At 48.8% G+C, this 18679-nt stretch overlaps 1 protein-coding gene across 1 annotated transcript in view; it reads right to left on the minus strand.

Moving 5' to 3' along the window:
* The window catches only part of GAS7 (growth arrest specific 7), a 286948-nt gene extending 271480 nt beyond the window's left edge, over window positions 1-15468 (minus strand). The window contains exon 1 of the mRNA XM_075561056.1: window positions 14830-15468. Coding sequence (XP_075417171.1) covers window positions 14830-15012 — 183 coding nt within the window. The 5' untranslated portion in view covers window positions 15013-15468. The remainder of the gene's footprint in view (window positions 1-14829) is intronic.
* Window positions 15469-18679: the final 3211 nt, after the last annotated feature.

Genomic DNA, 18679 nt, shown 5'->3' on the forward strand with positions numbered 1-18679 from the left:
GAGCTTTCTAAAAGGGTCGGAACAGGCCATTCCCACCCAGAAAACCAGAAACTTCCCACTGCATACAGGAAAAATTCATCTTCATGTTGGATACAAGCCCATAGCCCCTGTTATCCGCCACATTCCAAGTCCTTTTGCTTCTGCCTACCACGCTCTGAGCATCCCGGAATATGGGGGCTTATTGGAGGTCTCCCAAGTGTTTAATATTCAACCCCCTCCTTCAAGGTGATTTCCTGTGCAGTTACCGCTGCCTCAAATCATTTTCGTCCAGATACTTTTATGGCGAATTCCTTCACGTCTCCTTAGAGAAGCCTTCGTAAATATCCAATAAACTGCAGACTGCCCAAAAGATGAAATACAATCTTAGAGAAGTCTTAGAAAAAGTGCAACCAGAATGCTTCTTAGAAGGAAGGATGGTGAGAGTTTGGCATGCTCACTGTGGGTGCACCGTCAGGAGCGAACAATCACAAGAAAAGACGTCCTGCTTGGTGGAGTGAAAAGCTGATGCGAACATTAACACCACAGCCACAGCAACGGACTCAACCGTGGCCATGAAGATAGTTTCAGACTGGACAATGTTTCATTCTATTGTGTATCAGGTCACCATGAGTAGGAACGAACGTGACAAAAACTAGCAACGCAAAGAAGGCCACCTATTGAAGTCCTATCACCACACACTCACATGATCACGAACCCAAATAACCCAAAACCACTGCCATGGAATCGATTCTGCCTCACAGCAACCTTACAGGGCAGAGTGGAACTGCTCCATAGGGTTTCCATGCCTGTAACTCTTTATAGGAGCAGCCTGCCTCATCTTTCCTCCCATGGAGCCACTGGTGGGTTTGAACTGCCCACCTTATAGTTAACAGCCCAATACTTAACCCACTGCGCCACAAAGGTTCCTTCCCTTTTTAGTCACTTCATAGCAGCACCATTTGAAATTACCGTGTTTTCTTTTTGCTAGTTGTATATCCCCATCACTAGATGTTAAGCTTCTTTTCTATCTTGTTCCAAACGTTTACCTTCTGTGCCTCCAACAGAGCTTACAGCCCTCCCCGGACTCATCAGTGATTGCTCAATCAATGAAGAAGCCACATTTTGACCAGAGGTCAGCACATTACATAGAGTCTGAGAGCTAGGAATGGGTTTTAGATTGTGGAATAGTGGGGGTAGGGTGAACCCCAATTAATTAAAGTACACAACAAATGAAAAAGATGATACTCCATTCCAATGTCCAGTAAACACTCCCCCCTACAAAATAAATATAGACAAGCCCATTACTATCAAGTCAATTCTGACCAAGTAAAGTTTTATTAGAACACAACCACGTACTCCGGGTCCACGTACTCCGGGTCCACGTACTTCAGGTCCATGTACTTCGGGTCCATCTTCCTTGCAGCTGCTTTCACACTGCGACAGCAGAATGAGCCACTGTGACGGGGACCACATGTGGTTCCCTCATCCCTTCACACTCCTTTGGGGCACACTCAAAGCTGCAGTGATGCGATGATAACACCTTGTTGCCTCTTGGCCTGCCAAACTGAAAACATTTCCTGGTCCTTTATAGACAGTTGGCCAATGCCAGATGCCAGGGAGTCAAGGAGGACAAGACATGAAGAACTGCTTCTAAGGGAGAATGTCCAGGAACCCTGGTAACACAGTGGGTTAAGCACTGGGCTGTTGGCCTGGTGGACAATTCAAATCCATCAGCCACACTGTGGTAGAAAGACAAGGCTATCACGAGGTTATAAATTTTTACGGGGACAACAGTCGCATTTTCTCCCAAGGAGTGGGTGGTGGGTTTGAACCACTCTACCTTGTGGTTTGTAGCCCAGTGCTTCATCTACTGCTTCTGTGATAATGTTCAACCTCGGAAACCCTCTGGGGCTGCTCATTCTCCTCTGACCTAAAGGGTCACTGTGGACTGGAGGTGACATGATGATGGTAGTGAGGGTGGGAGGGGTTTCCCTAACAAGGAGGAAAGGTAAGGTAAGAGGGATAAGATGGAGAGATGATGGTACCACTCACTAAGGTTGGAGTGGGAAGGAAAACAGTGAAGAAAATGGAAATGAGAATTTCCGTGTCAACATGCAGATTTTAGGAAGCTGGAGGTTAAATATGGACACCAGTTTGGAGCTCAAGGGGAGAGGTGGATAAACTGAACCTAGAAGCTAAACTAAGAAAGCCCACTTGTAGCAGATGGCAGACAGAGGGAGGCATCCTGAGTGGTGCAATCATTGATAATCTGCCATTAACAGAGAGGTTGGGGGATTGAATCTGCCCATAGGCCCCTCAGAAGAAAGGCCTGGCAATCTACTTCTGAAAAACCACCCACCAAAAACCCCATGGAACAGGAGTTGGAATCAAGAGATGGCAGCAAAAACCAACCTCATCACCATCAAGATGATTCTCAGTGATTTTATAGGCATGGGCAGAATGGCTCCCGAGAGTGTCTGAGACTGTAACTCTCTCTGGGAATAGAAAGCCTCTTCTTTCTCCCATGGAGCAGATGGATGGTTTGATCTGCTGACCATGGGGTTAACAGCCAGTGTGTAACCACTATGCCACAGGGAGACCACGTATAGGAAAGGAGATGTGGCTGGGCCCTCATCAGACTCCATGAAGACTTATGACAATCTGTCTGTCTCTTACAATGAACCCTTCCCAACAGTGCCTCCCAGCATGTTCGTCTTCCAAAGGAAAGTCAGATGAGGCCCTGCTAGCTGCTGTTTCTACTTCTCTCCACGGGAATAAACAGCACCCAGGAAGCCTCGCCATTTAGAGGGAGAAGAATCTATTAATTTTTGCAATTAAGTACAGGGGGATCTGTTGCAACCTTTTATTAGAAAGCTGATTACGTGTCGCCTGGCTGCTGGTCGTAATGAGGCACAAGCTGCAAGAACAATGCCCCTGGAGTGACCTGAGAACAGTCAGGTACCATACTTGTACACACTTCCTGGTCTAGCGAGCCTTTTCCTTCACCCGTGGAGTGAGGCCACACCTGTGGTGATGGATGAGTGTTCCCCCACCCCTACCCCCCCACCCCCCCTGGCCACAACATGAAAGCATGGCTGTTTCCAGCTGAGGCGAGTACGAGGAGATTAGCATTTCATCCTCATTTCTAAGTGGCAGTAGATGTCAGCGATTCACGCTGGCTTGTTGCTAAGACAGCGTTTGTAAAGATGCCCTGAATCCATCCACCCTGCCCACTGCTTTAAAGTCCAGTGGGGTGGTCACTTGACCAGTTCAGCATACGACAGAGGAAGGAGGTGGTTACTTATGCACAGAAGCAAAGAGCATGGTGGAACATTTTCAAACATCAGGGGCACACCACACACACCCCACAGCCCCCAAATCAAAGGGCAGATGGAGTAGGTGACGGTGGCAAAGAAAGTCTTGGTCTTTCTGGTCACTACCAAGTATCCCGAGAACCACCAGCCCCTCCTTAGAACAGAGCTAGAGGTGGCTGTCTCCTTTGTGCCTCACTACAACCATGGAGTTGATGCCAACTCCTAGCAACCCGATAGGATAGGGGAGAACTTCCCCTGTGGGTTTCTGAGACTGTCACTTTTTCTGGGACATGAAAGCCTCCTCTTTCTCCCACAGAACGTCTCGTGGTTTCAAACTGCTGACCTTGTGATTAGCAACCCAATGCATAATCATTATGTCACCAGGGCTCCTTCTTTGTCTAGCACTGCTGCAACAGAAATACCACACGTGGGCAGCTTCCACAAACGGAAATGTATTTCCCCAAAGTTTCCCAGAAAACCCTCACTGCCATCAAGTCGATTCCAACTCAAAGAGGCCCTATAGGGCAAGGGTAGAATTGCCCCTGTGAATTTTTAAGACTAGCCCTTTACGGGAATAGAAAGTCTTGCCTTTCTCCCAAGGAGCAACTGGTGCTTTTGAACAGCCGATCTTTGGTTAGCAGAGTACTGCGTAACCCACTACACCTAATAATCCAAATTCAGGGCACTGACTGTAGGGGAAGTCTTTTTCTCCCCGTCTGGGGTGAAGATCCTTGTCATGTTTCAGTTCCCATTGCAAGATGCCTCAGCGATCACGTGGCTTCCCCTTTGCTGGTGTGCACTTGCTCACTTCATCAGCTTTTCTGTATGTCAAAGGAGATGGACTTAAGACATACCCCACACTCACACTGCCTCATCAACATAAGAAACCCATTCCCACATGGGATTATATCCACAGGTATTGGGGATTAGCATTTACAACATGTCTTTTCTGGGGGGACACAATTCAATTCATCACCAAAATCAAATCCTCTCTATCAGCTCTGACCTACAGGGACTCCTCCAGGACAGAGAAGAATGATCTCTTTGGGTTTCCTAGGCTGTTAAAAATACTGGCCCGATCACCTTCCCGACACGTTCGCTGAAGACAGAGCAGGTACATAAGCAAATGTGGTGAAGAAAGCTGATGGTGCCCGGCTATCAAAAGATATAGCTTCTGGGGTCTTGAAGATAAACAAGCGGGCATCTAGCTGAGAGCAACAAAGCCCACATGGAAGAAGCAAACTAGCCTGTGTGATCATGAGGTGTTGATGAGATCAGGTACCAGGCATCAAAGAACAAAAAAATCATATCATTGTAAATGAGGGGGTGTGTGGAGTAGGGACCCAAAGCCCATTTGTAGGCAACTGGACATCCCCTTACAGAAGGGTCGAGGGAAGGAGACAAGCCAGTTAGGGTGCAGTGTAGCAATAATGAACCATACAACTTTCCCTCTAGTTCTTAAGTGCTTCCCTCCCCCCACTATCATGATCCCAATTCTACCTTATAAATCTAGCTAGACCAGAGGATGTACACTGGTACAGATAGGAACTGGAATCACAGGGAATCCAGGACAGATGAACCCCTCAGGACCAGTGGTGAGAGTGGCAATACCAAGAAGGTGGAGGGAAGGTGGGGTAGAAAGGGGAACGGATTACAAGGATCTACATATAACCCACTCCCTGGGGGGCAGACAAAAGAAAAGTGGGTAAATGGAGATATTGGACAGTGTAAGGTATGACAAAATACTAATAATTTATAAATTATCAAGGGTTTGTGAGGGAGGGGAAAATGAAGAGCTCATCCCAAGGGCTCAAGTAGAAAGAAAATGTTTTGAGAACGATGATGGCAACAAATGCACAAATGTGCTTGACACAATGGATGGATGGATGGATGGATTGTGATGAGAGTAGTACACGGCCCCAATAAAATGATTTTTTTTTAAAAAACACTGACCCGAGGAACTAACTCTTTTAGATGCTTTTCATCATACAGACAAAAAAGCACTGTGTTAACACTAACCTGTAATCCAGTCATTGTGGAAGTGATCTGACAGAAAACTGAACTCTCATATGATCCCCAAGTCCCAATCCCAGGGAAAATTCCAAACTAAAGTCTTGCCATCAATTTGCTGTCAACTAGCGATCCTATAGGGCAAAGTAGACGTGCCCTGTGGTTTCTGATACCCCATCTCTTTTACTGGCGTAGAGAGCCTCGTTTTTCTCCCATGGAATACTTGGTGGTTTTGAAATGCTGACTTTGGGGTAGGCAACCCAATACATAATGACTGCATCACCAAGCCTCAAGTAATCCCAGGTAGAGTCCCAGGATATGCAAAGGCAGGAATGCACACAAAAGCCCATATACTGGATGTCCGTCCAGTATAGTACTCTGCACAATAGCCAAAAGGTGGAAGCAACCAAAATGACTAGCAACAGAGAGATCCACAAAACATGGTCTGGACACCCAATGGAATAATACTCAGCCATGAAGAGAAACAAAGTCTTGGTGCCTGTCCCTGCATGGGCTAGAACCTGGTAAACATTATACTGAGCAAGATAAGTGAGCCACAGAAGGACCAAGACTGTTGGGTTGTTGTACCCATTCATCTGTGGGGTGGACATGTTGGCTTATGTTAATGATGGTAGAATGATTTGGGAATGGATAGGAAGAACAACTGTACAGCTTGAAAAATATAATCAACCGCATTGAATTCTACAACAGAGATCTTGTGGAGTTGTTGCTATGTTGTAAGGTATCATCGAGTGTATATATGAGTCCCAACTCAGCACGACCCTATGAACAACAACCTGAAACACTGCTTGGTCCTCGACCATCCTCACAATTGTCCTTATGTTTGAGCCCACTGTTGTAGCAACTGTGTCGAACCATCTCATCACGAGCATTCTTCATTTTTGCTGCCCTCTATTTTACCAAGCATGATCATGCCCTCTCCTGACAATATGTCCAAAGTACACGAGACAAAGTCTTCCCAAACTTGCCTCTGAGGAGCACACTGGCTATATTTCTTCCAAGACAGATTTGTTTGTTCTGGAAGTCCATGGTACTTTTAATATTCTTCACCAGCACCATGATTTCTTTTAATGGTTGACTACCATTCAATGTGGTTGTGAACACTATTTTGTGTTCCCATCCATCTGTGGGATGGACATGCTGGTCTATCCTAATGACGGTAGAATAATGTGGGAAAGGATAGTGAGGTTGTTAATTGTCCAACCTGGCCAATAAACCCATGTGGGGTTAATTGAAAGGTGGAGAGATAAATGGCTCAGTGAGCCTCGCCTTTCTAGTTCTCAGGTCTCTTGCTTTCTGATGATCAGACCATGGTGCAGCGGCCTTAGCCAGTTCCCTGCTTTAGCTGGCAAGGCTCACTTCCTGCAAGACATCCCTGAGAAGAAGCCACATGGACCTACCCCGATGCAGTCCTGGGTGCTGGAGCAGCCATGTAGAGAGCCCTGCCAGCGCTGAGATGCTTACATGTTCACTGATTTGGCTTTCCTCCTGCAGTCGGCGTCATAGTGTGTGTTTTGTGAGACGGAGGAGGATTTTGTGGATTGTTGTTGGACATCTGGACTAATGTTGGACTTGTGGGCTTGGGCAGCACTGGGTTGGGATGTTACCTTGATGCACACTTAACCTTTATATAAAACTCTCTCTTATACATGAGTTTCTGTGGATTTGTTTCTCCAAAGTACCCAGACTAGCACAGATAGGAATACTGACTGCACAGCCTGAGGAATGAAATCAATGGCATCGAATTCTACAATGGAGACCTTGTTCAGAGAGTGTGTATTTGCTATGTGTGCTTTCACTACTTGAAGTTCTGAGAGGTGTCAGGTACACAACCTCCACCGATCACCAGGTTTGGAAAAGCCATCCTGCTAGGCCAAGGTCTTTGCATCCAGTATATCTGGAAGGCCAAGTAAATCTGGACTTGAATTCTCACTGTCCCCTTTATTGTTGGCCCTGGTGAAGATGCCTCTGGTGTCTTTACAAACAGCTACTCACCTAGGAGAGTGGTAGAGAATCTCCAACCAGGCCAGCCATCACCAGCTTTCTTCTACCTCCTCCTGGGGCTCTCTCCCTCATCTGCCCAGCCTGTTTCCCCTCAGCCATACCAGGAGTGTTATCCCCACCCTTCTGTGGTAGCAGACCCGTGGTGAGCCACGGACCACACCCCTTGTGCAATTCCCTCCCACACCAAATCCAGACTAGTCCTGTGACCCATTTTAATCAATGAAGCCAGACAGAAGCCCAAGTCTTCAGAAGGGCTGGCATCTTGTGCATTTATACAAGGCAGCTTCCCCAAGCCATACTCCAACACCACCCTCCTCTCCAAGTGCATCCCGAAGGTGAGTCAGCCTGCGGAGAGAGGCCATCCAGTAGAGCACAGGACATGTTGTTTCGCAAGCTTCAGCCCAGTTGAGTCTCTAGGACCCCCAATCGCACCTGACTGCAGTTTCATGAGAGACACCAAGACAGAGAAGCAGAAGAATTGCCCTGCGGAGCCCAGTCAACCCACGAAATCAGGTCAGAAAGCTACTGATGCTTTGGAGAGACTAAGACACTCATACATTGCTGGTGGGATTGCAGAACAGAACAACCACTATGGAAAACAGCATGGTGCCTCAAACAAATACAAATACGAATACCTTAAGATGCTGTGACCGCTCTAACTTGGTATGTGTATCTATCTATATCTATCTCTATCTCTATCTATATCTATATCTATATATACATATAGACAGACATATGAACGCCCATGCTTACTGCAGCAATTTCTATATTAGCAAAAAGATGGAAACTATCAAAAAACCTCACCTGTAGAGGAATGGAGTAACAAACTCTGGTACGTAGACACAATGGCATATTATGCATTCTTAAAAAACAATAGCGAGTTTGAGGACATTATACTTAGCAAAGCTAGCCAGTCTCATAAAGGTAAAGCTTTCATGACACCATTATTATAAAGAAAGAAAGAAAAACAGTTTTCACGTCCAAAGAAATGACCATGAAGACTATGATGAGGCTGGGTGGTGGGGAGGGGTGAGGCTGTGGTTAAGGAGGGAGGGAAGGTGGAAAAAACCCTCAGAAGAACCACCATAGGGATGGGCAGCTTGGATGAGAGGGGCTGTGCACCTCCATATCATCTGTTTCTCTTTGTGTTATATTCAATAAATAAAAGGGAAATATAATAATAATAAAAAAACTAAAAACATTTTAACGTGCGTGGGTGGCCCCTCCAGTTTCCTTATCCATCAGACCTAAACATTGGTCAGAGTGGTTATAAAATAAGAAAAGTGAAATGGAAACTGACTTAAATTCTCTCTGACTTATAAGCCTGTTTCAAAGAACAACAAAACCATGGTTGCTTTGAGACGTACGCCACAAAGGTCCCTGTGTATGTGTGGGGGGAGGGGTGGCACAAACACTGGGTGCCTAGCTACTAACCTAAAGGTGGATGAGTCAAACCCACCCAAGAGGGCACCGCAGAAGAAAGGCCTGACAATTTGCTTCTATGAAAACTATAGCCAAGAAACCTCTACAGAATAGTGTCTGCTCAGGAACACAAGGTCACTGAATTGGAAATCAATTCCTCAAGGGCAACAGGGTTGGGTATTGGGTCTGTGATATAACAATCAATACAACAATATTCCTTACTCATCTGTGGCTTTGCCAACTCCCCCAGCTCTTACATCGCGCTTGCTCCCCCAGACACGCCTTGTCACCTCAAGAGCATTCATGAGAATTGGGACAAATCCCCCAGTGTACCTGGAAGTGCAAACTCAAGGGCAGCCCCTGTTGCTGTCGAGTCACCTGTGAAATACTATCAGACTTGTTAGACCCTCTGGGGTTTCGGCCTTCCATCCTGAGAGTAGATTCTACGACCAGCACCTGGAACAGGGGCAGCTCAGCTTTACTCGCATTTCCAGTCTTATACCCCCACGCCACCCCCAAAGCACGTCCCCAAATTCCAAGAGTTTCTGCAGCTCTTTGAAAGCATCGTCTCTGAAACCAAATGCACTGCCATCGAGTTGATTGCAACCCACAGTGACCCTGTAGGACAAGGTAGAACTGTCCCTGGGGGCTTCTGAGACTGTAACTTTTTAAACTCTTTAAACTCTTTCTCTTTCTTAGTGGCTGGTGGTTTCCAACCGTTGACCTTGTTAGCAGCCAAGCACACAACCCACTGCACCACCTGCAGGCCCCTAATGTCTTCTCTCCATCCAGCCACCAAGGCCAAGGCTGGGCCCTCTAGCCATGGAACTTATGCTGGTACCCACACAAACTCTTTAGATCTGCCCTGGGATATGGCGACGTGAGCTCCCTTCTCCATCCACCTTCTTCCAGAAGCTTTGTGCACCCAGAGGCTGGTGGGAAGTTCCCCAGAGCAGGGGCTGCCAGTTGTACAGAGAGGAGTGATTGTGTTCCCTCAGCCTGCAGCTCCAGCCTCATGTTTGGCCCATTATCTCTACTCCTCCTCCACCACGAGCATCACAAGACGTTTGTTAGAAGACATTTCAGGGCTCTCCTCCACAGCGGAGGAGGAGTCTCAGATAAGGCAGGGTCACTGCTGCTGTTCTTGTGGTTGTGTGGATTCGGACGCACAGTGATCCCATGTGTGCAGAGCAGAACTGCTCAGTGTGGTTTCAAGGTATGACATTTTCAGAAGCAGACTGCCAGGCCTGTGCCCCACTGTGCATCTGGATGGCTTCCACTGCCCACCTTTCATCTAAAAGGTAAGCACTTCACTCTCTGCCCAACCTGGGACTCTTATCTAAGAGGCCAGCTGCTCTTATCTAAGGCCTTTAAAAATTCCTCACAAACAGCTATGGGTCTGGCCTCAGACCTTTGGGGGTGCAGTGATCAGGTGACTCCCAAAGCCCCTGCATGGTGCAATCAGTGTATAGTTGACTATGAATCTGAAGGTTGGTGATTCAAACCCACCCAGAGACACAACCAAACAGGTCTTGGGGTCTGTTTCTGTACAAATTATAGCCAAGGAAATGAGGACCTAGTACCTCCACACGGAGATGCATGGGGTTACCATGGGTCAGAATTGACTCAACCACAGGTGTCCTCTAGCTCTGTGCTGCTTCTGGCCTCTAGGACCCTCTGGAGACCTGCTCCATCTGCAGAGTAGCCAAGACCCTTATGGGCAGATTCCTTGGCTCTACGAAACTCCAAACCAAACTCAATGCCATAGAGTCTGTTCTGACTCACAGTGACCGTACAGAACAAGGTACACCGGCCTCGGTGGGTTTCGATGATGGTAATGCTTTATAAGTAGAAAGGCTCATCTTTCTCCCACAGAGCAACTGATGGTTTTGAACTGCAGTTAGCAGCCCAGCTCATAGACCACCACATGCCACCAGGACTTCTTTCTACCTGCTAGAACGGACATCTTCCCAAATGTCTGGAAGCCAGGTCATTTCCTCAGAGTCTTGAGCAAAGAGACTTCCTCAGTTACCAGGCCCAAACCTTCACCCCAATCACTCTGGCCCTGACTATTCCTAACACCCCTCCAGTGGCTATACATCCTGCAAAGCTAGGGCCTCTCGGTTCCTCTTCCTTATGCGAATGAGGAAGGATGGCTCAGGAAGTATTTGTTTGCACTGCGTGCTCTTAACAGGCGCCCCCTCCTCCCCACCCTAAGCCCCACCACGGGGAATGGTAGCACTCTTTCCACCAATGGACAAAGGTTGCCCTGGGATTGATGTTCCTTTGAAGGTGCTATTCCTGACTATCCTGGACCACTTTCAGTACAGCTGTCGCGCCAAGGCAGACTAGGAAGAAAGGCCTGGCGATCTACTTGTAGAAAATCAGCAATGAAAACCCTACAGATGGCAACAGTCAGATCCCATTGTGTAAGGGGATGTCCATGAGTTGGCAGTCAACTCAAAGCTGCTAGCAGCAACCACCTCACACTCAGATAAAAATGAAATCAACCCACCGTCCCATCACTCCCCCATGAGGCTGGTGCCATGGCTCATCCTGTCAGCTCTCGTTTGCCCAGGCTTCTGAGCAGCACGAACCTACAAGCTGGTGCCCGGCATCTGAACTGCTTAACATTACGAGGATTCCCACCACCAGCATCCATGGACCCCCTCCTCTGCTCTCTTGACTTCTGAAACCACTCCCTGCTTTGATGAATACCTTGCTGGACACATCTCCCCCAGTCCCATGATGCTAGGTGCTGACCAGTCTACCCGCCACCCGAGTGCTTTATTTATACATCTTCCATCCCTGCCTCGCACTCACAGCCTGATCCAGCTAACTCATGCATGAGTTTCCCAGAGGCACTGGATCGACCCTGTAATCCTACCTGTTGAAAAGTGCGTGTGCTTCTAACTCTGTAAAGAACTCCAGTCAGTCCTCAGGTCACAAAGTTCCAGTCTCCAGTAGAAGGAAACCAGTTGCGTCTGGGTAAAATGAAACAGACTAGTCTAAACCAGTAGAGCTGTTACACTAAAGTAGACTAGGAAGAAAGGCCTAGGGATCTACTTGTGGAAAATCGGCCAACGAAAATCCTACAGGTTGCAATGGTTGGGGCGAGCACAAGAGATATACCACACCGGAAAGTGTAGCTGCACTTATGTGAGCCCCAGCATTTCACCTGCATATGGGATTCAAAGAAGCCCTGGTGGCATAGGGTTATGCACTGTGCTGCTAACAGCAAGGTTAGTACTTCAAAACCAGCAGCCACTCCAAGAGAGAAAAATGAGGCTTTCTACTCCCATAAAGAAATGGGGGGGGGGAGTCTTAGAAATTAAAGTTTCAGAAACCCACAAGGACAGTTCCACCTCATCCTATAGGGTTGCTGTGAATTGGCTTGAGAGCAGTGAGTTTGGTTTGGTTTTGCTGGGGAGGAAAGGATGCTACAAGCCCTGGAATAACCATTGCACTAACCACAGGTTGACGGTTCCAACTTAACAGCCACTCCTTGTGAAAAAGATGAGGCTTTTTGCTCCCATAGAGATTTAGTCTCAGAAACCCGTGGGAACAGTGCTGCTTGGTCCTATACGGTCTCTCCAAGTTTGAACTGACCATAGGGCAGAGGGTTTAGTTTGGGCGGTTAGGGATGTTGTCACCAACATGCTGATGCCAGGGTCTGAGAATGCTTTACTCAATCCTTCCATGGCTCGCCTTAAGCATAGTTGAGTCTATGATGTTGCAAAAAGATAAAGAAAGGAAGGGGTAGTATTCAGCCATCTTAGTCAGTAAGAGATCTGTGAGCCTTCCTCCATGGGCGTTATACTGACCTGTCTCCTCAGGAACTAGGGATAATGTATATACCGCCCCTAGCAATTAGTAGGTCCCAAATGAAACCAAAAAGCTCCACTGGCATAGTTTGTAAATCGTTACTGGAACAGACACCCTCATCTTACTCCCACGGACAGGTGGTGGGTTTGAACTGCCAACCTTTTGGTTAGCAGCCAGTGACCAGCTCAACGTTACTAGAGCTCCTCCAACAAATGGAAGCCACTCTCAGGCCCTGAGGAGGATGGTTCCCATGTATGCTGCTTACCAATTGGGGATTAACTGCCTGGAAGCCCCCAGGCACCCAGATTTTCTAAGTGTAAGTATATGCCATCTGATGTGACATCACGATACCCAACATTGTCTCAACTGATAATCTTGCTTGTCACCTGCACCTCCCTTGCCCCAACAAAAATGAAGTCACTTCATTTCTTCTAATATAGCCTGCAAACCTCCAACCTCACAGCCCCCCAAAACACAGCTGGCTGATTTCAGCCTGGCAGGTTCCTCAGGGGACCCACATTCACCTGCCAAATTTCCACATGGGTGTTTCCTGCCAAAGTGTGGCCACCACAGGTGCTCCCAAAACACGCGTCTTTCCCAGGGCTTTTAGACTGGAAACAAGGAGAAATCTCATAAGCCAGGGCTTCCATAAACAGCAAAACACTTGCTTGCCTTCGCATCTTTGTGGCAGGGAAAGACTTGGAAAAATGAGGAACACACCCGAGTCTCCTTTACATATATATAATATACACACATATTTGTATACATATACACACATATATCTATACATATATATATTTAAATCTCACTATCACCTAGTCAATTCCAACTTATAGCGACACTACAAGACACAGTAGAACTGACCCTGTGGGTTTCTGAGGCTGTCAATCTTTATGGGAATAGAAAGGCTCAACTTTCTCCTGAGAAGCAGCTGGTGGTTTCAAACTGCTGACCTTAAATCTTTAGGTCCATCTAAAGGTGCTTTCCCTCAAATTACAGAGCCTGAAGTGTTTCCTGGGCACCCTCTGCTGACACTGGGGCAAAGCTCATTCCAGCCTTGATGCGAACCACACTCAACTCCCCCAACACACACACACACACACACACACACACACACACACCTCTCTCTCTCTCTACCTCTCTCTCTCTCTCTCTCTCTCTCTCTCTCTCTCTCACTCTCACTCTCTAGAGCTACTAATCCTTCCAAGAGGAATTCTGTTGTTCTCTGGCCTGAAGGAGACATAATGTCTCTTGGGAAGGTCAAACTGTTTTTCACTTTTCACAGGATACTTGTCAGGCAAACTCACACTCTGACCAGTTCACCCTATCTCTTTCTCTTTTTTTCCCCTTCCCCTCCCCCGGCTCCTCCTCCTCCATTTGTTTTGGTCAAAATGTGTAACTTTGGTCCTTGATGTAGGGCGGAGATTAAATGATAAATCAATTCTGTCCCCTACCAACACTGGGCAGTGTTTTGCCCAAACATTTCTGTACACATAACACAAATGTGCTAACTATGAATTCTGTCCAACAACCAATTGTTTCATATAGTTTTGTACAGCAATCTTGGGGCCAGTCAGCTTTTGACCCAAGGGGGATCTCCTGTACTGTCACTCTGTCATCCAAGAATTTCAGATACTTCAGGTCCCACTCCGGCTATGATCCAAAAGTCCTGTGACTAGAGGACAGTGGAGCTTCCCAACTATCACCCAGCAAATAAACAGCCAGCAGGCTTGACTGGGCGGGCCCTGGGAACCTTATCCCTGGGAAGCTGTCCAGAGGAGGGGATCCTTGCTCGCTGCTATGGCACCCCCTTTTCCCAGCCTGTTTATGGGGCTGCAGCGGGAGGCCAGCCAAGCTCAGCTGACCAGCAAATGGGCAGCCCCCAGGTGGCTAGGACCTCGGCGAACAGGCTGCAAAGGGGCGACAGAGTGGGGACCACTTTTCGGACACGCAGGCCTCCGCGTGTCTTGCAGAGATGGCCAGGTTCCATTCGGGCAGCCCCTTCGCCGGCCCCTGCAACTGCAGGGAGCGCTCCAGCCCGCTCCAAAACTCACACAGCAACAAGTTCGCGCTGCCTCTGGGCGGCCACCATGTGATGTGCTCGGAGGCCCCGCGCAGGGGACACCCACGGCGCCCCGCGGCTCACACCCCCTGGGCCCGGCCGTGGGCGGCGCCGACGTCCAGTGGTGGGCAACAGGTCCACTAGCGCGCAGAGGACCCTTGCCGGCTCTGCCAGCTGGCCCTGGCCCCTTACCTCCAGCAACTGCACGTAGCTGGCGGGGAACCAGCCGCGGAGCCCGTCCTCCTTCTCGCCTTCCCACCAACCGCCGTCCGGGACCTGCAGCAGCGTGAGCAGCTCCCCAGCGGTGAAGCGCAGCCCCTGGCTGTGCCGCTCCCCGGAGAAGGGGTACAGGGTCCGGCAGCGGGCACCGGACATGGCTTTGGCGCCGGGGCTCACAGCGCAGCCTGCATCTCTGCCGAGCCCAGCGGCGTGGACAGCGGCTCCGCGGGGTCCCAGGCGCCCGGCGCTCCGGGCTCCCGCGCTCTGGGCGCGCGCCGTCGCGGGGCTGCGCGGGGTCCCCGGCCCAGCGGGGAACGCGCTCTGCGAAGGGCAGTGGAGCCTCTCGGGCTGCGGCGAGCGAGCGGCGACGCCCCCGGGCCGGGCGGCTGGAGCTCCGGGCGCTGCGCGGGGGGCGGGGCTCAGGGGGAGGAGACGGAGGCGCCGCGGGCTCCGGAGACAACTTCCCGGAGACGCGGCGCGCGGGCCACCCGAGCCGGCTGGGGCTGCCGGGGCGCGCGGAGATGCGCGGCGCCCCCGGGAGGTGGGACCCCGAGCATCACCCACCGCCGGACTCCACGGCGAGGGAGGGGCCGGGCGGACGTAGAGTGGGGTTGGCGGCGGCCGAGTGGAGGGGGGACTCTCTGGGCGCCGAGGGGGCGGGGTGGGGCGGGGCCACGGCGACCACGCCCGCAGAGGGTGGGGCGCACCGTCTCCCAGCTGCTGGTCACTGGGGAGGGGTCTTCTGTTCGCAACCCCACCACCGAGGGCCGCTGGTGGGGAAAGGCCCCCGTGTGCCTGTGTTTTGGTGCTTGTGAGGGGATGTGCTTGTGGCTGTCATCAGAGTGGCGGAACCTGGAGTTGAACTTGACTCCCTGAAAACTGAACAATGGGTGTTGGGAAATTTAGAAGCCTGACACCCCAGGAGGGAAGCTGAATGACTGACCATGTGTCACACCTTGGGATACAGCCTGGAGGCGCTGGAGGCGGAGTTGGGAGAATTGGGGTTAAATGGAGTGGAGGGGGAAGGTGAGAAGAAGCTAGTGGTGGAGAATCCCTGCGGAACTTAGGGTAGCTCAGGGTAGTAGCCCTCCTGAAATATGGATGAAGCATAAGGAAAAGCCGCACTTACAAACAGAAGCTGGGGGCTGCCTTGTTCCTCACTTGCTGCTTGCTGGTATCTACAAAGATCATATGATCAAGCCCCTCTGGGAAAACAATGGACTTGGGAAGTTGACCTTGAACCTTGGATGGAGGGTAAAGAAATTAAAAAAGCAAGACTTCTTTGTTGGCTCACTCTGTGGGGAAACCCATAGTCCATTTCCTGAACTGCAGCTCTCTGGGACCTTTGATCTCTCTACATACTAATAGCTCCCTACTCATCTGTCTACCTGGTAGTAACCTTCCCCATGTATGAAAACCAAAGTTTACAGCAACTAAGTGTACTCTGACTCATTCTGACACTCTGTGAAGATCCCATCCCAGGATTTGTAAGTCTTAAGGGGAGCAGACAGCCTCAACTTTCTCCTGTAGAGCAGCTAGTGGGTGTGAACCTCCACTTTGAGGTTAGTAATGTCACCAGGCCTTCTCCCGTGGTCTCCTATTGCTTATGAAATTAAGTACACATTTCTCAGGCTATGCACGCAGTACCATCTACAGTACGTCTTTGTCCCTACTGCAAGAGTCTTTGCAAAGCCAGTCAGACTGAGCTCAGAGTCCTAAGATCCTGGCACACCTTTCTATGCATTTGAATCACACAGAGTCCAGCTTGTGATTCTCAGCTCTCTGCACATTAGCATCAACGGGGGGGGGGGGGGGGGGGGGAGGGGGTTACCTTTACAAGAAATCACTTCCCAGTCCATCCTCTATTTGAGAATCAATATTGGGCAATAGTAAGCATTTAAGGCACTTCGCTGTGCTGCCTGACCTAGGCTCTGGCCTGAGGGCAAGATGACAGATGCCCTTGCTTATAATAGTCCATTGATTACAAATTCCCAAATCCTCTTTAGGCCAGAATGGTATGGGGAATAGACTCCTCACCACAGTCGCCACCACCAATCTTTTAAAGAAGCTTTGTGTACTTTGATATTTAAAGCAGTCACTAAAAGGAACCAGCTGGTCTAATAAAGAGTTTAAAGGGACAAAAGGCCTTGCATGGAGGGAGTAGGTGGCTTTAGGCAGCCTGGCCTCAGGCTTCTGACCTGTTGATGGGCCAGTTCCAGGCAAGGAGCTTGGGACTGAACCTTCTTGCCACCCAGAATCCTCTGGGGTGACTATGAGCAAACTATGAGCCTACACAGATGTCTATATAACCAGAAATCTACAATTTGGACGACCCACCCAAACACACAGAACAACAACTCCAGAATAGATAAGGGCTGTCAATTCTGTGCCCCCCCCATTCTTTCATTTCGTTTTTATAATTCAGTGAGCTAGTTAAACCAGAGCATCCAACCCATTGCTGTCAAGTCAGTGTCCACCCAGGTGACTCCATGTATGGAGGGAGGAAGCATTCTGTGCTCCATAAGGTTTACCGTGGCTCAGTTTCCTCTCAAGGCACATCTGGGTAAACTGGAGCCCCCAACCCTGATTATTGCCCAGCATAGCACAGCCAGTCAGTAGCAGAGCCAGGCTTTGAACTCAGACTGGACTTACTGTGTGCCCAATGCTGTTTCCATATGGACCCCTACACACATACATTTTTTTAATTGAAAAAATGCCATCAGGTCGACTTTTTTCCCCATGATTAAAAGGTTTATTAAGAGAGTTCACATGATGCAATGTCAGTGATAGTGGCCCTAGAGGACAAATTCGAACTTCCCTTTAGGGTTTTCATGACTGTAATCTTTACAAAAGCAGACTGCCTCAACTTTCTCTGGCAGAGAGGTTGGTAAGTTCAAACTGCTATCCTTCCCTTATCCTCTAAGTGCTTTAGCTAAGAGCCATCAGTGCTCCTGTCAATCCATTAGAATGAAGAAATGTGCATTCCTGTGGCTAATTCAGAAATACCATCTAAAGGACAGGTTCTTTAATGATACCCAGTGCCAATCCTGATCAAAGTCAGACTGGAATCCAGGAGCTCTTATCAAGCAAGTAACCTAATACCTATCCTTAAAACCTGTGAGCCTCTTTCTCCATTTGCAATTAAGTACCTCACCAACTGACTGAAAAACTCAAAAATTCAAACTCACTGCCATTGAGTCAATTCTGACTTATCGTGATCCTATGGGACAAGATAAGGCATCCCCTGGGGCTTTCCATGAATGCAATTCTTTGTGGGAGTAGAAAGTCTCATCTTTCTGTGACAGAGCCTGACTTTGAGTTAGCAACCCAATGCATTACCCACTACCTCACCAGCCTCCTTCATTGACTTGAAGGGATTCATATTTGTTCATATTCCAAAGAAAGGTGCTCCAATAGAATGTAGAACTTATCAAACAATATCATTCATATCATATGCAAGTAAACTTTTGCTGAAGATAATTTCAAAATGTGTTAGCAATACATCCATAAGACTACTAGAAATTCAAAGCAGATTCAGAAAAGGACATGGAACAAGGAACGATACTACTGTTCTCTACACAGTGTGGGAATTGTGCCCAATGTGACCCCACCACACCGAGGTGAAGCATTAAGGGACAGCATTAAGGGACAACAAGGGGAGTAGACCAATGAAGTGCCCGGGGAAAACAAAAAATAGACTTTGGGGCCAGGCCATGGCACCCATCAGACTTGACTGGAAAACACTCCTAAAGTTCAACAAACAGACCTTGAACTATTTATAGGCATTACTTTTTTCCGTTGTTCTTTTGTTTTGCTGTCTTTT

The sequence above is a fragment of the Tenrec ecaudatus genome, chromosome 10 (genome assembly GCF_050624435.1).
Source record: "Tenrec ecaudatus isolate mTenEca1 chromosome 10, mTenEca1.hap1, whole genome shotgun sequence".
Lineage (NCBI taxonomy): Eukaryota > Metazoa > Chordata > Mammalia > Afrosoricida > Tenrecidae > Tenrec > Tenrec ecaudatus.